The sequence below is a fragment of the Protopterus annectens genome, chromosome 8.part0, assembly GCF_019279795.1.
Source record: "Protopterus annectens isolate FY-2018-M chromosome 8.part0, PAN1.0, whole genome shotgun sequence".
Lineage (NCBI taxonomy): Eukaryota > Metazoa > Chordata > Ceratodontiformes > Protopteridae > Protopterus > Protopterus annectens.
Genome location: NC_056741.1, coordinates 295,010,305 through 295,029,340, shown reverse-complemented (window position 1 = coordinate 295,029,340; position 19,036 = coordinate 295,010,305). Strand labels below are relative to the sequence as shown.

General features: G+C 37.8%; 1 protein-coding gene across 1 annotated transcript in view; it reads left to right on the top strand.

The window, feature by feature from the left end:
- Window positions 1-19,036, top strand: part of NES (nestin) — an 80,009-nt gene that overhangs the window by 33,862 nt on the left and 27,111 nt on the right. The window contains exon 2 of the mRNA XM_044079791.1: window positions 779-903. Within this exon, the coding sequence (XP_043935726.1) occupies window positions 779-903 (125 nt within the window). The remainder of the gene's footprint in view (window positions 1-778; window positions 904-19,036) is intronic.

Sequence of the window (19,036 nt, the reverse complement as noted above, 5' to 3'; positions counted from 1 at the left end):
GTATTCTTCCCGGGTCTGTCCTGTATTGCGATTGTTGAGGCAGGAGGAAACTTTTGGTTATGGGTTACTGGTGAGGTTTGTAATGGTCTGTAGTCTTATTGCATAGTATATACCTATTAAGCTGTGAAACCCACCATCTGACTGCCTTACGAAGCAAGATTGACAATTGACAGGCATACTTTACTGTTCAGCTCAGTAAAAGGAAAATATCTGAAAAAATCTACCACATCATAGTAACAAAATAGTTATAAATGTCATATTTAAAGATGAGTTGTGAGCAGAAACGTATTAGTAGCTTCATATGGACCTCCATGAAACCAGAAGGACTGATTAACTTTTTTTGTATCTTTTCTTTCATTAATACCTAAGTGAATAAAGAAGAATAAATTATAAAATGATAATTACAGAATTTGGTACAGTGGTGCTTGCAGGCCTTCTGATTACTCAGAAAAAGTTGCTAAGCTCTGTGTAAATGTGTGCAGTTACACATGCCCTTACATTCAAGGTTTGTAGCTGTATCACTCAGAGTTAGTTAAATGCTGCAGCTGAGGCCTGTCTAAATTAATGGGCACTGTAACTTTAATATTAAGAGTTGTTTAATAATTTATTATAACATTTGTTGGTTGATTTACTTTTGCAGCCTCTTTGACCACAGCAAATTGATTTTCCCTAACTTTATGATTTCTCTTGAAATAATAGCTCTGGGAAACAAATGGAATTTTAACAAGAATCTTACTTTTGTTCATTGGTATATTTGAACTGTTTGCTCTACATTTAGTCTGAGATCGACTCCATGGAAGACGAGAAGGAGGAACTCAGGCAGCAGATAGTCCAAATTCTGAAAGATCGACAGAAGCTGATGGAACTGAAGATGTCTTTGAGTTTGGAAGTAGCAACTTACAGGTAAGAGGCTACCTGACAGGTAATCCCTGTACTTCTGAGACAATACAAAGCTGGTAAAGAAATCAGTAATATGTAAGTGCATGTCTTCTAATCACAAAAACAGAACATTATGTTAGATTTGTAGGCAGTATGCAGAGAATCACTACCAAATTATGACAGGAATAGAGAGAGAGAGGGTCTGGAATAAGATGAAAGTTTCAGAAGGCTGACACACACACCTTGTGCATACATATAGTATGACACAACAGAAAATAAAATGCAATGTGGACACACCACACTGCCACATATTAAGATGGAGCTGTATGGAGGATACATGAACAAGGGAGATCATGCCACACATAACATGTGGAAAAGGTCTTATTCAACACTGTCTTTAAATGCTTGTCCAAAAGAAATGATGGTATAGTGGCTGACAGGAGGACATAATAATATATAGTAGAGATGCAAAAAGGGTGGGGAAGAGACAGGAGAGAGCAGCTATGATAGAGCTGGGTGCAAGACAAGGATGGATTTAGTTGTCTACAGGTCTTCTACAGGCATCTTGTTTTTGCAGCATGATAGAATCATGACTATAGCATGGTATAAGGCAGATAGACATGAATGGTATGCATTTCTGTTTGTGATGCAATACAGGCTTGGAAAAAGTCATAGACCAACAGGAATATTAGGAGCCAAGGTCCAGTGACATACAGCTTTCCTTGGGAGTGACAAAAGTTCTGAGGGTGTGGTAAAGTCTTACAGACAGAGACTAGCAGTTAGGTAATACCTGTATAATGACAGAGGAGGTGAGACAGATGTTGCCATTTTAATGTTTGTGGCTAAATTGTACTTTAACATTTCTGCAATGAAAAATGGAGAAAAATATTTTTGTAAGTGTCTGGGAAGACAGATAATCCATTGTTACCACAACTGTGAGAACAGTCTGTTGTGGTTGCCCAGCACTACAATCTGTACACCCTCAAGGCTGCATCTCCCTTTTGAGGGAGTGAGAGAGCGAGAGAGAGAGAGGGACAGAGAGAAAGAGAAAGAGAGACAGACAGACAGACCCCACCCAATGATGGTTTACGTCACACTGCCCAAGAATGCAGCAAACACACTTTAAAAAAGAAGCTCAGTGATGGTATTAGGAAAAGATATACAGTAGTTGCGATTGACAAATCAGCCTGACTATAATATAAGAAAAACCATAAAGAAATAACATATAAAAAGTAAAAAGGAATAGCTTACAAAAATGGTGTGCGTATGTATATGTGTGTGTGTGTGTCCTTGTGTGTATGCATGTGTGTGAATTTTTGTGCCACCACATTTTTAAGGATGAATAGAAAATGAACAAGTACCATGAAAGATAAGGCCACAGAAAGTGATACAGTGTCTTAAAACAGCGACTGCAATTCAAAGAAGAGGAAAATAAATTAGAATATGCCAGTACCACATATCAATTAATATAGACATACTTACATATATTAGATATAAAATAGTTCTTAAATTGTTCTACATTGCCTATATTGTCTTTGCATGACATTTGCAGTACATGCTTCTGTGTTGTGAAACAACCGAACCATCCTATAATGGAGTGTAATTAACTTGACACACCATTGTCATATAATGTCCATGTACTACATACATTACATTTGCAGTGCTGAATCTCTTTTGCACTCCAGTCATTATTGTATGCCCATGCAGTTACTAATGGACAGACTGCTGCTTTATGGGCCATAAAACAAATAGTGTTTAAGTGAGCAATGGCTATCTTTCGCAGTAATTTTATCTGGTTCACAATTAATTCTTACACTGTGTTCATTGGTATTTTACAGTCCCTTTGATGTCACCTGCATTTATTACAGTGAATTGTGCTTTCACCACAGTCTATATACATGATTTACTGGAAATCCTACTTGCCATGTTTTTGATACATTGACAACTGTTTTAACTTGTGTAATTTTCCTCATTTTCTGCATGGCAGAGGTCCATGATTAGGGCTAGTTGTTGCGGTATCATGCTACCGCTGTGTGATATATTGTCTCTTCACTCAGATCTATCAATACAGTGTGCTTTAATATTGAATTTTGAGCATAAACTAAACTAATTGTTATAAATATTGAAATTGTCTAGTGGTACACCCATTACCAAGGAAATTTTTTGTCCACTTAGCAAATGTATGTTTGACAAAGATTCCTTAATTCTAAGAACTGCTCTTTTGGGGGGTCTATATTATATAATCGAAGTTTTATAACTTCGGATACCATATGATTGACACCATATGGTCGAAGTTATAAAACTTTGAATATATAAAAAAATAATATAAAATGAGGAAATAGAAAACTAAGGGCTGTAAGCAGGGGAGCAAGCCCCCTGCACCCCCACACCCTGCACTCTTTAAATATACCAACTCCAAGATCGCACTATAATGCAGTAAAAGGAAGCTTTCCTTTTACTGTACTGTAGTGCGATCTCTGAGTTGGTATATTTTCCTTTACCGCATTACACTGCGGTCTTGGAGTTGGTATATTTAAAGAGCGGGGGGGTGCAGGGGGGCTTGCCCCCTGCTTTAATGTGTCAGGTAACATTTATTTTAATATTTTTTATACATATTCAAAGTTTTATAACTTCGACCATATGGTGGCGATCATATGGTATTCGAAGTTATAAAACTTTGGTTATATAATATAGACCCCTTTTTTGGTACTTACCTACTTAGCTGTCTCCTGATTGACTGAACAATTGAACTGTAGCTTGATAATCCTTCTGTCTTTAAACTTTTTTGTCCCTTTCACTCTGCATTCCCTGCTAAACCAAACTATTTTATCTTACACAACCCGGTACTATAGTTTTATGCTTCCACTGATATTGTATCATGGTACGCCCCATCTGTCTTCCTGTGTTCTCCCCCTCCTTTCCTCCCTTTACTCTTTTTTTCTTTTGTTGATCTTTTCTATTCTTTGCCATTTATGGTTGTTTACTAGGAAATTTCTGCTGGCTATACAGTCCGTTTACGTTAGAAGCCTGTAGAATAATATTTTGAAAATCAATATATGGGGGAAAAATGTGGTAGTTAGAACATAGAAAAAATATTACAGAATAATAAACAGATATCTAAACACAGTGCAAAAAGTGAAAACAGGAAGGTACAGAATATAACCAGATGCAAAAAGACAAAAACAATATTATGAATATACTGTGAAAGAAATGCATGAATATGGCAGAACAAAAACAATATTGCTAATAAATAATATAAGAAATCCATACTCATCATGGAATAATTTAAAACAAATTTATATACAAATAACTCAGAATATGTATATTCAGATGTACAAAGAAGGTCAAGGGACAGGAAGAAGAGGGAAGGATAGACAAAACTAAAATTTGAGAGGAGGGGGAACAAAGCAGGCCCATCAGTGAGATGGGAAACCTAGGGCACAGTAAGGACATAAGAATAAGGATATGAACAAGAAGAGATGTGGGTGAAAACTAGATGCCTGAAAAAGGTATACAAAGAGATGAGAGGTGGCTAAATGCTAGAAATAAGGGATAATTGACTAAGAATGGTCAAAACAGGAAGAACAAGGAATGTAGGAGAGGAAGGCATTAAGGGAAGAAAAGAAAGTGGCAAAGACAGAGCAAATAATAATAATAATAATAATAAGTGAGAGAATGGCAAATGTTGCAGATGTCAACTGATGTGGGAGTAGGAATAGGGATAACTGACAAATAAAAGCAGAGCGCACCCTTCAACTGATGTGGGAGTAGGAATAGGGATAACTGACACATAAAAGCAGAGCGCGCACTTCAACTGATGCGGCAGTAGGAATAGGGATAACTGACAAATAAAAGCAGAGCGCACCCTTCAACTGATGTGGGAATAGGAATAGGGATAACTGACAAATAAAAGCAGAGAGCACCCTTCAACTGATGTGGGAGTAGGAGTAGGGATAACTGACACATAAAAGCAGAGCACACCCTTCAACTGATGTGGGAGTAGGAATAGGGATAACTGACAAATAAAAGCAGAGCGCACCCTTCAACTTATGTGGGTGTAGGAATAGGGATAACTGACAAATAAAAGCAGAGCGCACCCTTCAACTGATGTGGGAGTAGGAATAGGGATAACTGACAAATAAAAGCAGAGCGCACCCTTCAACTGATGTGGGAGTAGGAATAGGGATAACTGACAAATAAAAGCAGTGCGCACACTTCAACTGATGTGGGAGTAGGAATAGGGATAACTGACAAATAAAAGCAGAGCGCACCCTTCAACTGATGTGGGAGTAGGAATAGGGATAACTGACAAATAAAAGCAGAGTGCACCCTTCAACTGATGTGGCAGTAGGAATAGGGATAACTGACACATAAAAGCAGAGCGCACACTTCAACTGATGTGGGAGTAGGAATAGGGATAACTGACAAATAAAAGCAGAGCGCACACTTCAACTGGTGTGGCAGTAGGAATAGGGATAACTGACACATAAAAGCAGAGCGCACACTTCAACTGATGTGGGAGTAGGAATAGGGATAACTGACAAATAAAAGCAGAGCGCACACTTCAACTGGTGTGGCAGTAGGAATAGGGATAACTGACACATAAAAGCAGAGCACACTTCAACTGATGTGGGAGTAGGAATAGGGATAACTGACAAATAAAAGCAGAAGCGCACTTCAACTGATGTGGGAGTAGGAATAGGGATAACTGACAAATAAAAGCAGAGCGCACCCTTCAACTGATGTGGCAGTAGGAATAGGGATAACTGACAAATAAAAGCAGAGCGCACCCTTCAACTGATGTGGCAGTAGGAATAGGGATAACTGACACATAAAAGCAGAGCTTCAACTGATGTGGGAGTAGGAATAGGGATAACTGACAAATAAAAGCAGAGCGCACCCTTCAACTGATGTGGGAGTAGGAATAGGGATAACTGACAAATAAAAGCAGAGCGCACACTTCAACTGATGTGGGAGTAGGAATAGGGATAACTGACAAATAAAAGCAGAGCGCACCCTTCAACTGATGTGGGAGTAGGAATAGGGATAACTGACAAATAAAAGCAGAGCGCACACTTCAACTGATGTGGGAGTAGGAATAGGGATAACTGACAAATAAAAGCAGAGCACACCCTTCAACTGATGTGGGAGTAGGAATAGGGATAACTGACAAATAAAAGCAGAGCACACCCTTCAACTGATATGGGAGTAGGAATAGGGATAACTGACAAATAAAACAGAGCGCACCCTTCAACTGATGTGGGAGTAGGAATAGGGATAACTGACAAATAAAAGCAGAGCGCACCCTTCAACTGATGTGGGAGTAGGAATAGGGATAACTGACACATAAAAGCAGGGCGCACTCTTCAACTGATGTGGGAGTAGGAATAGGGATAACTGATAAATAAAAACAGAGCGGACCCTTCAACTGATGTGGGAGTAGGAATAGGGATAACTGACAAATAAAAGCAGAGCGCACCCTTCAATTGATGTGGGAGTAGGAATAGGGATAACTGATAAATAAAAGCAGAGCGGACCCTTCAACTGATGTGGGAGTAGGAATAGGGATAACTGACAAATAAAAGCAGAGCACACCCTTCAGTTGATGTGGGAGTAGGAATAGGGATAACTGACAAATAAAAGCAGAGCGCACCCTTCAACTGATGTGGGAGTAGGACTAGGGATAACTGACAAATAAAAGCAGAGCGCACCCTTCAACTGATGTGGGAGTAGGAATAGGGATAACTGACAAATAAAAGCAGAGCGCACCCTTCAACTGATGTGGGAGTAGGAATAGGGATAACTGACAAATAAAAGCAGAGCGCACCCTTCAACTGATGTGGGTATAGGAATAGGGATAACTGACAAATAAAAGCAGAGCGCACACTTCAACTGATGTGGGAGTAGGAATAGGGATAACTGACACATAAAAGCAGAGCACACTCTTCAACTGATGTGGGTATAGGAATAGGGATAACTGACAAATAAAAGCAGAGCGCACCCTTCAACTGATGTGGGAGTAGGAATAGGGATAACTGACAAATAAAAGCAGAGCGCACTCTTCCCCTTTTCTCTACCTTCCCACCTAACTCATCCTACTTGCAGTTTCTCATTTGTGCTAAATCCTGAGACAAATACCATCCTGGTTGGACTAGTGCTATACAACTAACTGAATTTACACTAGTTCCACAACCACGGAAGAATATGCCATGTTATGCATTAGGTGAGCTTAGGTTGTGGTTTGAAGCTTGTTACCATTCTAATCCTGCCTTTTACAGAAAATGCACTTACCCAACTAATATCTGCTTCTTATTTCTTAGTATAGCTTTCGCTGACTTGATTAAAAGGCACATCACCTTGCCTGCAAACAGGCCTAGCCTGATACATTCACTCTTGAAGAATTGACAGCTCATCACATTAGAATGAACTTCTTCATTTGACCTCCCTCAGCCTGGTGAGGGGTATCACCATAGTATTCTATAAACTGCACTCAGTATCACTTCCACCCTGGTCATCTGACATGTGTGTAGCTCACTCTGTCTGGCACATAGAAGAAATATACTGTAGTTAATATACAGATGCACACAAGAGGCATACAATTTAGTTAATATCAAATACAGTTTTGGATAAACAGAACCAAGTGAGAGTTTTATTCTTGGTTTACAAGTACCTTAAAACAAAACATGGGCTCCTTATTGAAATGTTGGCACTCATAATGCTGAGTGCCAACATGATGGAAAAACCCCAGCAAAACTGCAGAAGAGTGCATATCAAAAATTGCATAGTAGGATATAACCCATATAGCTTTGGGTACTGCAGCAGTGTTCATTCAACCACTGAACGTTATATTATGTATACTTACACAGCTGTACTTTGCCAGCCGGTTAGATTCGTAGCACTCTTTTACACATTTACTTGTTATTCCTTCTGCTGTAGCAATGACTGACTTGTCATAGTCTATTTAATTTACATTAGCTCACAGCTTTCAGCTGTTGTTGCTGTATTGCTTATTGATTGCTTAGTCCATTGTAGAGCTCTGAATTTATATACTAATTGCATATAATGAGGTTCCTCTACAGGCCTGCCTTGGAAATAGCTATTAAGTCTGTGGAACTTTAACCAAAAGGAATGAAATGCTACAAAAACACATGAAATATAGGAACTTTGTTTTTCTAGTAGTGCACAGAGCTTATTCTATTGTGGGATATTTTTAGCCAGAAGCGTACTCTAATTCGTAAGTGTATTAATAGTACATATTGATTTTATATTTGCTTTTGTCACTAACATCAGTCTTTCTTAACTTTTTAATGGATAGGTTAAGACAAAGCATCATTTATTCTTCTTGCATTATATTTTACAGTAGCTGAAGTGTGAATTCCTGGCCCATTACTTAATTACCCGTGATATGTCAGCAGGGTAGACTAACTTATCCTTAAAAATTAAGGAACCTGAACTCTTAATAGCTTAAAGTTAATCTTCATTCTGAAGTCAGACCTTTTGCTATTGTTCTTTAACCTACCTTTCTTTTCCTTGTATTTTTAAACTAACTGGATTTTAATTTGTTCACTCCTTCTGCCAGTTAAACACCAAAACCCCCCTCATCATTGTCTTCGTGTCTAGTAGACAGTCTTTCCAAGACCCTCCTTAGTGACTCTGTTCTTAATACAACAGTAATTGTTTTCTAGATGTAGACTTTAGTGTTTCCTAGGAAGAAGTTTATTGTTTAAGATGCAATGCATGGATCTCTGTGGCTGCAAATAAATCTGTATTTATCAAACAGAGCATTTGGGTGAAAGTAAACTAAGGTAGCCATATTGCAACTACATTCTACTTGTAGACTATACATTGGGCATCAGATCAAAAACCATGTGGGTGAGTATGGAGAATGGGAAAGTGGTGAGGTGAATAACCTATACTAGATATGGGATAGTAGTATGTGTGAGGGGACCAATAGAGGACATATATATATATGGGGCATGTAAGAGAATGGGCATCTGAAAGGGATATATTGGTAACAAGAGCTTAGTGTGGTGGGCTTATATGATAGGTGGGGAAGTTAGGAGGAGGACTTGGTCATAGCCAGTCATAGATAGATCATGGTGGAGCAGGCCCAGGAGCAAAGTAGGCAGGTAGAGAAATAAAGGACAACATTCAGGAATCGTGATAGGAAATACAGTTAAGGGACAAGTAGAGAATGGCAGGAAAAAACTAGGAGAGGGGAAGTTACTGTGAAAGGAGGCATAAAACTGGTATCCACTATGAAGACAAAGCAGATAATGTTTCACCAGGGGGTGGTAGAACAGAGTGGAGATTCAATTATCAAAAAGATTTAGAACCTTGATAAGGGAGATGCGAGTAGCCTAGAAAGGGCAACCATTCTTAGACAGTTTGCTGTTCTATGTGCTCTACCTTTCAGCCTTACCATATCCACTTCCCAAATGCATCCTTTCACTCCAGTGTAGCATGTCTTTAAAATGGAATTTCTGTCCTGTATGTCATTCCTTTCTGCCTGTAGTGCCACTATTATGTTGCACTGAGCATGCAGTGACAGAGTCAGAGTTGTTGTAAATGAAGCTGGAGAGTGTGGGGGTAAAGCCTCCACATTACAGTTGTAGTTTGGGGTTCCATCAGTGGAAGTATGAAGGAAACTAAAAGTTAAAGACTTAGTTGCATCACAGAGCACATACACTAACAGACGGTAATATAAGGCATTGTCTTCTGTAGCCTTACATACAACATCCACAGCACCCAGACAAAGACACTGTTTCCTGCTAGCTAGACCACCTATTCTAACTAACTACTAGCTTTCCATCCGATGCCGAGCTTTAATCACCATAATACTATCAGCAAGCTAACAGTAACAGAAGTATTTCCTGATGTGCCACAAAAATAACACGAACGAACACTTTATCTTCTGCTGTGTCTGTTTTTTGTTATGCTATGACACTATACAAACTGTACACTTGCCTAGTACTTTGGGAAATGTGTCAAGTTTCAACATGAATCTGTACTGTTCGCACTACACAGCAGAGATATCAGTAAATATATACTTTTTTTTACTATAAACAGAAAGTCATAATTTCTTAGCATTTTCATTCTGGCATGGGATAACAACTTTAAATAAACTGTATTGCTCAAAAAAATGTTTCCCTGACTATCGTGTTTTGTTGGACTGCCTTGCCTAATATTGTTCTTGTAATACATTGCACTGTAGGATTTACCCAGGCAGGTACCAAACAGATTTACCTCAGTAAAACCCGCTTGAATGAACATATTACAGTTCACTATATGCTGGTAGGATATTTTATAATGTGATCTACAAAGGGTGATATAACTGCAAAATGATACACACACACACACACACACACACACACACACACACACACACACACACACACACACACACACACACACACACACATACTTCTGTAAAATTCACAATCACTGATGTAGACCTCATCTTGTGTGTGTGTGTGTGTGTGTGTGTGTGTGTGTGTGTGTGTGTGTGTGTGTGTGTCTATAAGATTTCACTGCAATAGTTGTACTGTGTTTGATGAACGGATGAGCAGACAGGTTTTTCTTTCACATACAGTGCATCCCAGCTATAAGAAACCACTTGCCACTCTCCTGAAGTATTTCCAGTGGTGCAGTACACAAGCTGAGACAAAACACAACAGTGATCCAAGCTGCACACTTAATAGTGATAATGCCTGTGGTCTAAAGTAAAAGAATAAGAAAAATCTTCTTATATATGATCTATATACAAAGGTCCACTGCAATTGCTATTTATAATCATATAGCAGCATTATATTCTGGTACAAGAGTCAAAACTAAAAGGAGTGATAGCTTTAGTTATGATGGGAGCATATTTTCCCTCACTGTCTTCTTTATTGTTGTACTTTTAAATCCTTAACAAAACATCAGTATGTGGATTCATAGACGTGTAGCATACACTGCAGTGTTAATTTGCATGTGCAGTAGCCACGCACAGGATGTTGCTGACCCTAGCATTGTCCAGATACATACACTGTTAGCTGCAGACTCTCTTGTGTTGCAAACTCCCTGACTATTAGCATTGCACAGGCATTCATCATTCATCTATGAATCCCAGTTGAGTTCTAGATCAGTTATTGTGAATGTTACAGAAGTATGAAAAAGTATCCAAAAAACACAACATTTTAAAGCTGTTAATGCAACAAGAAAAAAACAAAACAAAAAAAAAAACTTTAATTTTCACAGTAATGTCAGGTGAGATGGATGGTTTGTTTAAAGTGTTGTTGTTTTTCTTTTTGTATAGTTTTGGAATAATGGAAACTGTGAAATGAACTGATGTTAATGAATGTAAAAATTATATCCATCTACCTAAAAGTATACATGACAAAACTAACTAAACAAAGACACACTACAAAAGAATTTAATAACATCCTTCCCCCAAGAAAACACAACTGAGGTATATGTTATTTATTGCAATGCACTGTAATTAAGCATTATGCTCATTGTCCCCAATTTCATGGGAGTTCCAGGGAGAAATGATGCAGAAACATTAAAGTACATAAATTAAGTATATACCAATCTCCTTTCTGAGACATTATACCATGTAAACTGAATCTGTTGAACTTTGGGATAAGAGAGTTTTCCTCTTAACCTCTGAGGTTCAGCAGTCTGGAGTCAGAATAGATAGAGCTTTGTAGATGTGTGAGGGTGATTGTCTCCTGCAAAGCTACTTTTTCCATTGGTGATTTTTCAATTACTGCTACAGACAATGTATCAGTTTTAGTGATTTTGTTGGTTTTGAAGTACTGCTTCAAGTTATAGTCATGGATCATAACATATAATAGGATTCAAGTGTGATTTGAGGCAGTAATGTATATTAATGTATACTTATTTGATGCACTATTGATAGTAACAGTTATTTGAGAACATTGAGATCAGCTCTAACTGTAGGAATCAAATGGCAGCAAATGAGGAAAAGGTGCTGTAAAAGAAAATGTGGACAATATCAGAAAAAACTTTGTAAACTGCAAAGTAATCTATGATACTCCATTGACTTTCAGATACTTAATTAGTAGAACAATGACGCACGTCTAGTATGTGTGCTGCAGATATACAAAAGGATATGCAAAGATCTCAGAGAGAGAATGGCCATTAAAACACAACTGATGCAACTTGTGTGTAAGCGTCAGACAGAGATCTAGAAAGAGTGTTTTCTGCCAGCTTGACCACATAAAGTTTCCATCACTGCAAAGAAGGCATTGCAGGTAATCTCTAAGCTGGTATATTGTAAGTAAAGGTGTCTGAAGCATAGTTTTCAAAAACAAGTAAGAAGTTATACACCGTTACCAGACTAACAGTTTTGTTGTATGTCTAGATGTTCTTTTCAGAGCTGCGTCTTAAAGCAAGAGATAGCTTGTTCCAGAATTTACTAGCAGGTATGTAGATGACCATAATGACCATAATCTCCACATTTATCGCTTTAGTGACTTATACTAATTGTATAGTAGAAGTTATAAATTCCCAGTTCGGATTGCACCATGTTAAACCACTGGCAGGATACCTGAGAATGTACAAGAAATTCTGAACAAGTATAAGCTGAATTAGAGACAATTGCTGGTTAAACTCCAACAATGTGAAGCTACAAGGGCAACGTAGTGATGAGTACTAAGCTGATATCCAGTAGTCAAGCTCCCAGATTAGAGGCTAGTTTGAGTTTATGGAGTGAAGATTGTAGGAAACAATGAAACAAAAAAGTAAGACATCATGACAGTTAACTATTCTTTGACTCACTTGACATCCCTGCTTTTCTTATTTCTGGATAAGCAACAAATTTTTCTTTGCATCTTCTTTCTTTTCCCATCCATCATAAGACTTATCCTGTGTTTGTCCAGTGTGTTCTTGAATTATTTTACTATTCTAACTTTGATTCCTCTTTATGAATGCTGTTCTACTTATCCAATACTCCTATGAAACAATACTTCTTTTTTTTTCTTCCCAATCCATCTCATTCATAATTTTAAATTCTGTGATTTTGTTCTCAGACATCTTTTTTTGAAAAAAAAAATATGATAACCACCTGATTAATAGGACTCCTTTAAAATGAATGACACTGTCTATGAAATCAGCACTCTTTGTGTTCCTTAAATACTATAGTATTGTTACAGAAAGTAATAATACTGAGCAGATCTTTTAGGACTTTTCAGAATTCAGTCCACACATGTCCTGAATATTAATATGTTTGGTCCTTCCCTCTATCCTGTGTATAGTCTGTAAGTTATATTCCCTTTCCAATGTACTCTTTACTGATTTCCCCTGTTCTCAGCTGATGCATCCAGTGGCATATCAAACTGCATCCTTCTTGAAAATATTCCATCAGACTTCTGTAGCAAACACACTGCAATACTGAAACATCTCTTGAACCTTACGAACCCATGGACCAAGTAACTGTTTTATTCAGCTCATACTCTGTTTGATAGTGTGTATCATAAAACAAATTTATTGGGTACTTAATAATTTGCTTTTGATTCTTTTTGCCTCAGCAATATGATGTGAATTTAGTGAACTGATATGATGTAGTTAATGGTTTCAACACTTAATGCTATCCACTGTTTCTTCTTTTTCCTTGTTCTGCTGTTTAATACTTCTAAAAGTAATAGCAGTCACAGTCAAAAGTTCCTTGTTGTGCTGATGTCACTCTTCTTATTTCTACAGTAATAATATATATTACTGCAGCATTCATAATGAGATTGCTGAAAACAATCCTCAGAGGCAAGTCGTCTGTGTTGTTGAAATATGTTCCACAGACTTGTCAGCATGATTGGAAACTTAAAGCTGACATAAATGGAATTCTCAGAACTTATGTGGTTACACACAAATATCTGTGATGCTTTCAAATCCCAAAGGACAAAACAATATAATATGTAAGAAAAATCTACTTGTAAGCTACTTCAATACCTTCTCTGTATTTCATATGTACAGCATTAACCCGTGAGCTGGAATTCAGTCATTCACTGAGGTTTGCACTACGCTAATTTAATTCACCCCTTCCCCCAAAAATAATCCTGCATCAGTGCTACCATCTCTTGACCAATCAGGACTCTTTCCAAAAACAGATTTCATTGGTGCACTTATTATTAACTTGCTTGGTTATTCTTAGCTTCATGTCTTAACCCAGAGATGCATCTTAAAATGTAAAATATCAGTCTAGAGCACCAACTCATTTCTGAAACCAACCATTCCATTTTTTTAATACTAAATAAATAAATAAGTAAATTACTATGTGCCAAGTTGTGAATCTGACACTATGGTTATCAGTAATCTTCTGTATGCAATACAGTCAGCATCCTCTCAAGGTCCTCCTTACCAGTGCAGTCACCATTTATAGGAATTTGCTCTTCAGTGTCTTAGGCACATTTCAGATGCTTACCTTCCTCAGTCAACACAACAAAAGTTTCCACACATGTATTCTTGGCTACTGTGTTTGTATTAGCTCTGGATGGCACTTCAGCAGAGGTGTAGCTAGGGTTGGGCAAAGGGGGCAGCCATCCCAAGCACAAAATGGTAGGGGGGTGATCAGGAGATGCTGATTTGCTTGGTACTTTACTTCTGACATGATAAAATTAATGATGATAGTCCATTTATGATTAGGGCTGAAGTGCTTTAGAGCTTCATGTAGAGGATAAGATGTAGAGAGCCATGGGTTTCTACATTTTTCAACAATGAGCTCCACCTGTTCAGGAAAATGACATAATTTACTATAGAAATGGAAGACAATGCTCCTTTTTAGATTTATCTTATTGTAACACTATCTGTCAATCTACCTATCTATCTCTCTATCTATCTATTTAGCTCTATCTATCTGTCTATCTGTCTGTCTGTCTGTCTATCTATCTATCTATCTATCTATCTATCTATCTATCTATCTATCTGTCTGCCTATGCATTTAGTACATTTTATTGTCTTGTTTGCTATCTACAGTTGACTAACTGACAAGTGGCTATACTCAATGGAAGCCCAGGGAGAACATTTTCAGCAATTCAATACAATAAGTGCAGCTTTATGCTTCACTCTGCTATGCCTTTGCTTTGCTGCGGTTAGATGCTGTTCCTCCTTTACCTGATATCCCTAGCTGGCACACTCCTCTCCTTTTACCTTACTTACTTTCAATGTCTCTATTCTCTGTACTCCCTACAACCTGCAAAGCTTTACAGCACAGCTTCTCATTTTGCTATAGCCACCTTGTGGGATTTCTCACCCATACAAACCAGAAAACCAAGTTTCACTCACAACATATTTTTCACCCACAGCTGGTCTGCAAATTGCCAACCAGTGTATTTCCTGCCCATGGGAGTCAGCATCATGGGCTGAACTTTTAGCTTGTTGTTAAAATTGTCATATTTTTTTGGGGGGGTATTATATGGCAGTGTGTGATGACCTGTGTTCTTAATAAATTCTGGACTATGCTCTAATCATGTTTAAATGTGTTCTGCTGGTACTTAATACATACTTGTTATGTGTAGGGACTTCAAAATTCACTCTTCCCAGTCTCAACTAAAAATGGGCCATGGGCTCAGTGGAATTATCCAGTTAACAAATTTCATCTAAATAAATAGGTTATTTAAATAAGTGAATAAATAAAATACACAAATAACATTAATAAATTAACAGCAATACAGTTATAGCATAACTTTGCCTCATAATAAACTTTAGAAGTCTAAGGCAATGTTTATAGGCATATACATTGTCTCACACATAATCAAGGACAGCAGTGATGTTATCACTGAGTTCTGTCAACAACACTAATCTAAATTTTAACATACTGCAGTTAACATGAGCAGACTGCTTTTTCACTGATATACCTGTGAGGACATATGGCCTGTATAAGTAAGCATTATAAAAATAGTAAGTGGAACTGACTGGCTTTTGTGTATGTAGAAAAAATGAGTTTACCTATCTACATAATTATTGTTTTGTGTAAAAGTCCATTATTCCCTGTCAGGGTAAGAGGAAGCCCTCTGTAGCATATTTGCTGTTTAACTCACTTGCTATTCATACTGAATATTGAATAAGCCAATCATAGCTCTCAACCAACCGGGGACAAATCTTGACAGACTCAGGGACAAAACCCAAAAATAATCAGGGACAATCAGGGACACTTTTAAAATATTATTACTACTAATTTGAAACCTTGACAGAATAACTGCTGTGTCATGCTTCCAGTTAGCTGGAAAAGGTCTGCAAAAGTACTGGAAACCATTGCTTTATGAAGCTGGATGTTTCTTTGTTCAGCAAGACTGTAACATAATGTGTTTGCAGCACTGTAATGTAATGTAATAAGTTTGCAGCACGCCATGAAGTGATACTTGCATGAGGTGCTGAAGTGGTCAAAAGGTCATTATGATCATACGTCTGCCACCACTGATAGGATTAGAAGGAAAAGGTGAAGTATGAACTTAGTCATCTGTTATGCAATGGTGTCCATTTTACCTTTGTGTTTTGTTTTTCTGTGTGTCAGATTATTACCTAAAGCTAAACAAAAGCAGAGGTGATGATTAATTTCTAGGCTCACCTTCCATTGTAGCTAACAACTATATCATGGCAAAGGAATATGTGTTTGGGAAATATAATTCTGAGACAAGATTCTTTCTTGAATCACCATAGGTTGCTAGGTATTTGGAAACAATGGCTTTAGATAATTGAGGGAGCTGTTGCCACATGCCTCTCTCAAGACAGCCTTTTTAAGGGTCTGCGATATTCTAGCAACCCCACCCCATGCCTTACCAATATGGATGCATGTCTGTGTAATTGTGTATGTGTGTGTGTGTGTGTGTGTGTGTGTGTGTGTGTGTGTGTGTGCGAGCGCGCGCGCGTGTGTGTGTGTGTGTGTGTGTGTGTGTGTGTGTCTGTGTGTGTCCGCTCGTGCGCATTCTTGCGCATGTATCCGAAACATTGATGCTGATTATTAAAGCTGCTCTTTGGTTTCAGTTTCTTCCCTTTTCCCACCTTGCAGTGACATGTGAACATTCCACAATGTCTGCTGCATAATTTTTCTTTGGTTTGTTTTTATTTAACAGGTGCATACCTCATTGTTCGTGCCACATATGACCTTTCATGGTTCAGGTCATTCGGCTAGGCATTGGACAATTGTATTCCATGATGTGCTGACATACTACTACTTGAATAATGCAGACACAAAACAAAAGAAGAGCAGCAGAAATGATTACTTTTTAGTAAAATTTGGAAACGTTAGTCTTTAAGTCTGTAAAACTCCTACCTTGTAGTTTTTAATTTCCTACCAGTTAAACCTCTATAAGAAAAAATAAGGGAGCCTTTTCAAATGAAAAGGAAGATGTCATCACTGCAGAAAAATTCTCCTTTCATGAAAGGTGAATCAAAACCAGGGAATGATCATCCCTCTTATGTCTTCCTGCTTTTGTATGAATATTTGATACCATGAGAAATCAAACTGGTCTTACAAGAGAGCTCCGTTAGCCAGAACTGATTCAAACCACTTTTCTGCTATCTTTTCTTCCTGTCTTCAGAAGGTAAAAAAAAAGCAACAGGACTTTTTGTTGTTTGTGCTGCATAAAAAAAGCTACTTGGAGTTTGCTCAGCTCTCAAAGACCACCGGTACTTGTTTCATCATCCTTTCCATGGGAACATGCAACAATCTACATTCCTGTGCTTTAAGGAACCTTTCACTCTGCTTTGGGCTGGGGGTTATTCCAGATGTCCACACAAAAGTGTAGTGGCAGAAAATTAGCATTAGAATAGCATCTATTCAGGCAGGGATTTTGCTGCTTTTGTTACTGCAGCCGTTAGGAAGAAGGCTGTTTTCTCTTGACTACCTCATGATGTCATGCCTCCACTGTCTTTCTGAATCAAACCAATCTTAGGAAAGATGTGGTAATTCTGAAGCAACAGGACACATTCCAGTTGTGTTTGTGGTAATCAGAGTACTAATATTTTTACATGAAATGCAGACTGTTCTTTGATGCATGGTAGTGGTGGGACATCTCTGGGGATTAGTTCATAACTTTTCTTTTTATTTATTTTTGTTAGCCCCCCCCCCCCCCCCCCCCCACACACACACACACATACAGTGAATAGTATTTTCCACATGACTTGCAACATCTTATACAGGTAAGATGGCAGTCAAACCCAAGGTTCCAGCACTGAAGTTCAGTGCCTAATTACGCATTTACAGTGCTTCTTGTGTCTGTGCAAATGGTATTGGTAATATCCTGTCCTTTTTTTTACCTTAATAAAACTTGATCATATCATTTGCAGATATCTGTCAATACAAAACCAACAGAAAGAGATCCAAAAACATGTAGCCGGTAGGAGAGACAAACAAAGTAATCATCTGAATGTGGCAGGTATTGCCATGTTAGTGGATAACAAAAATAGCTCTATCATGTATACTGCAAAGTTCCCTCCAGTTTCATATATACTTACAAGGAAACATTAGCACAGTTTATGGTAAAAGCTATAATGCTAGAAGCTCTGTAGGTTTCACACTCAGCATTTGCTCCACAATTAAGATGTTAATATTGGTTATAAGCAGAGTTAGTACTACCTACCCGCTATTCATTGCATTTTAACAGATAATGGCCACTATAGCATAATGCTGGTATTAAAAGTGAGCATTTTGCAGTTTTTTGATGTCTGTACTTATGGCAGACCTTTGCACGTGCATGCACGCAATTTGTATAAACACACTCACATGTACATGCACACAACACACACACACAGAAGCAAAAGAAATCTCCATTAGCAAAGCATCTGGAACATTCTATACAAGCTGAACCTAGAGTGCTTTAAAATACAAATCCATTATTTGAAAAAAGTTCTTGATCGTACTAGAAAAGTCAGTATTTCTTTAAACCTCATGTGCTAAATTCATAATGTATAATATGTGTAAATTAAGCATATAACATGTTGCACAAGTGAAATAAAGAGATATCTGTTCTTTTCACTAAACACCTTCATGTTTCTGGGTATTATAGCTAACAGTAGTACTTGTTATATGCAATTACTATTGGTGATCTTAACGCTACTTATTATTTGCAATTTTTCATTTACTAGTAGTGCTGTTAGCAGTTACTATTATTTTCATTTACTAGTAGTGCTGTTAGCACTTACTATTATTTTCATTTACTAG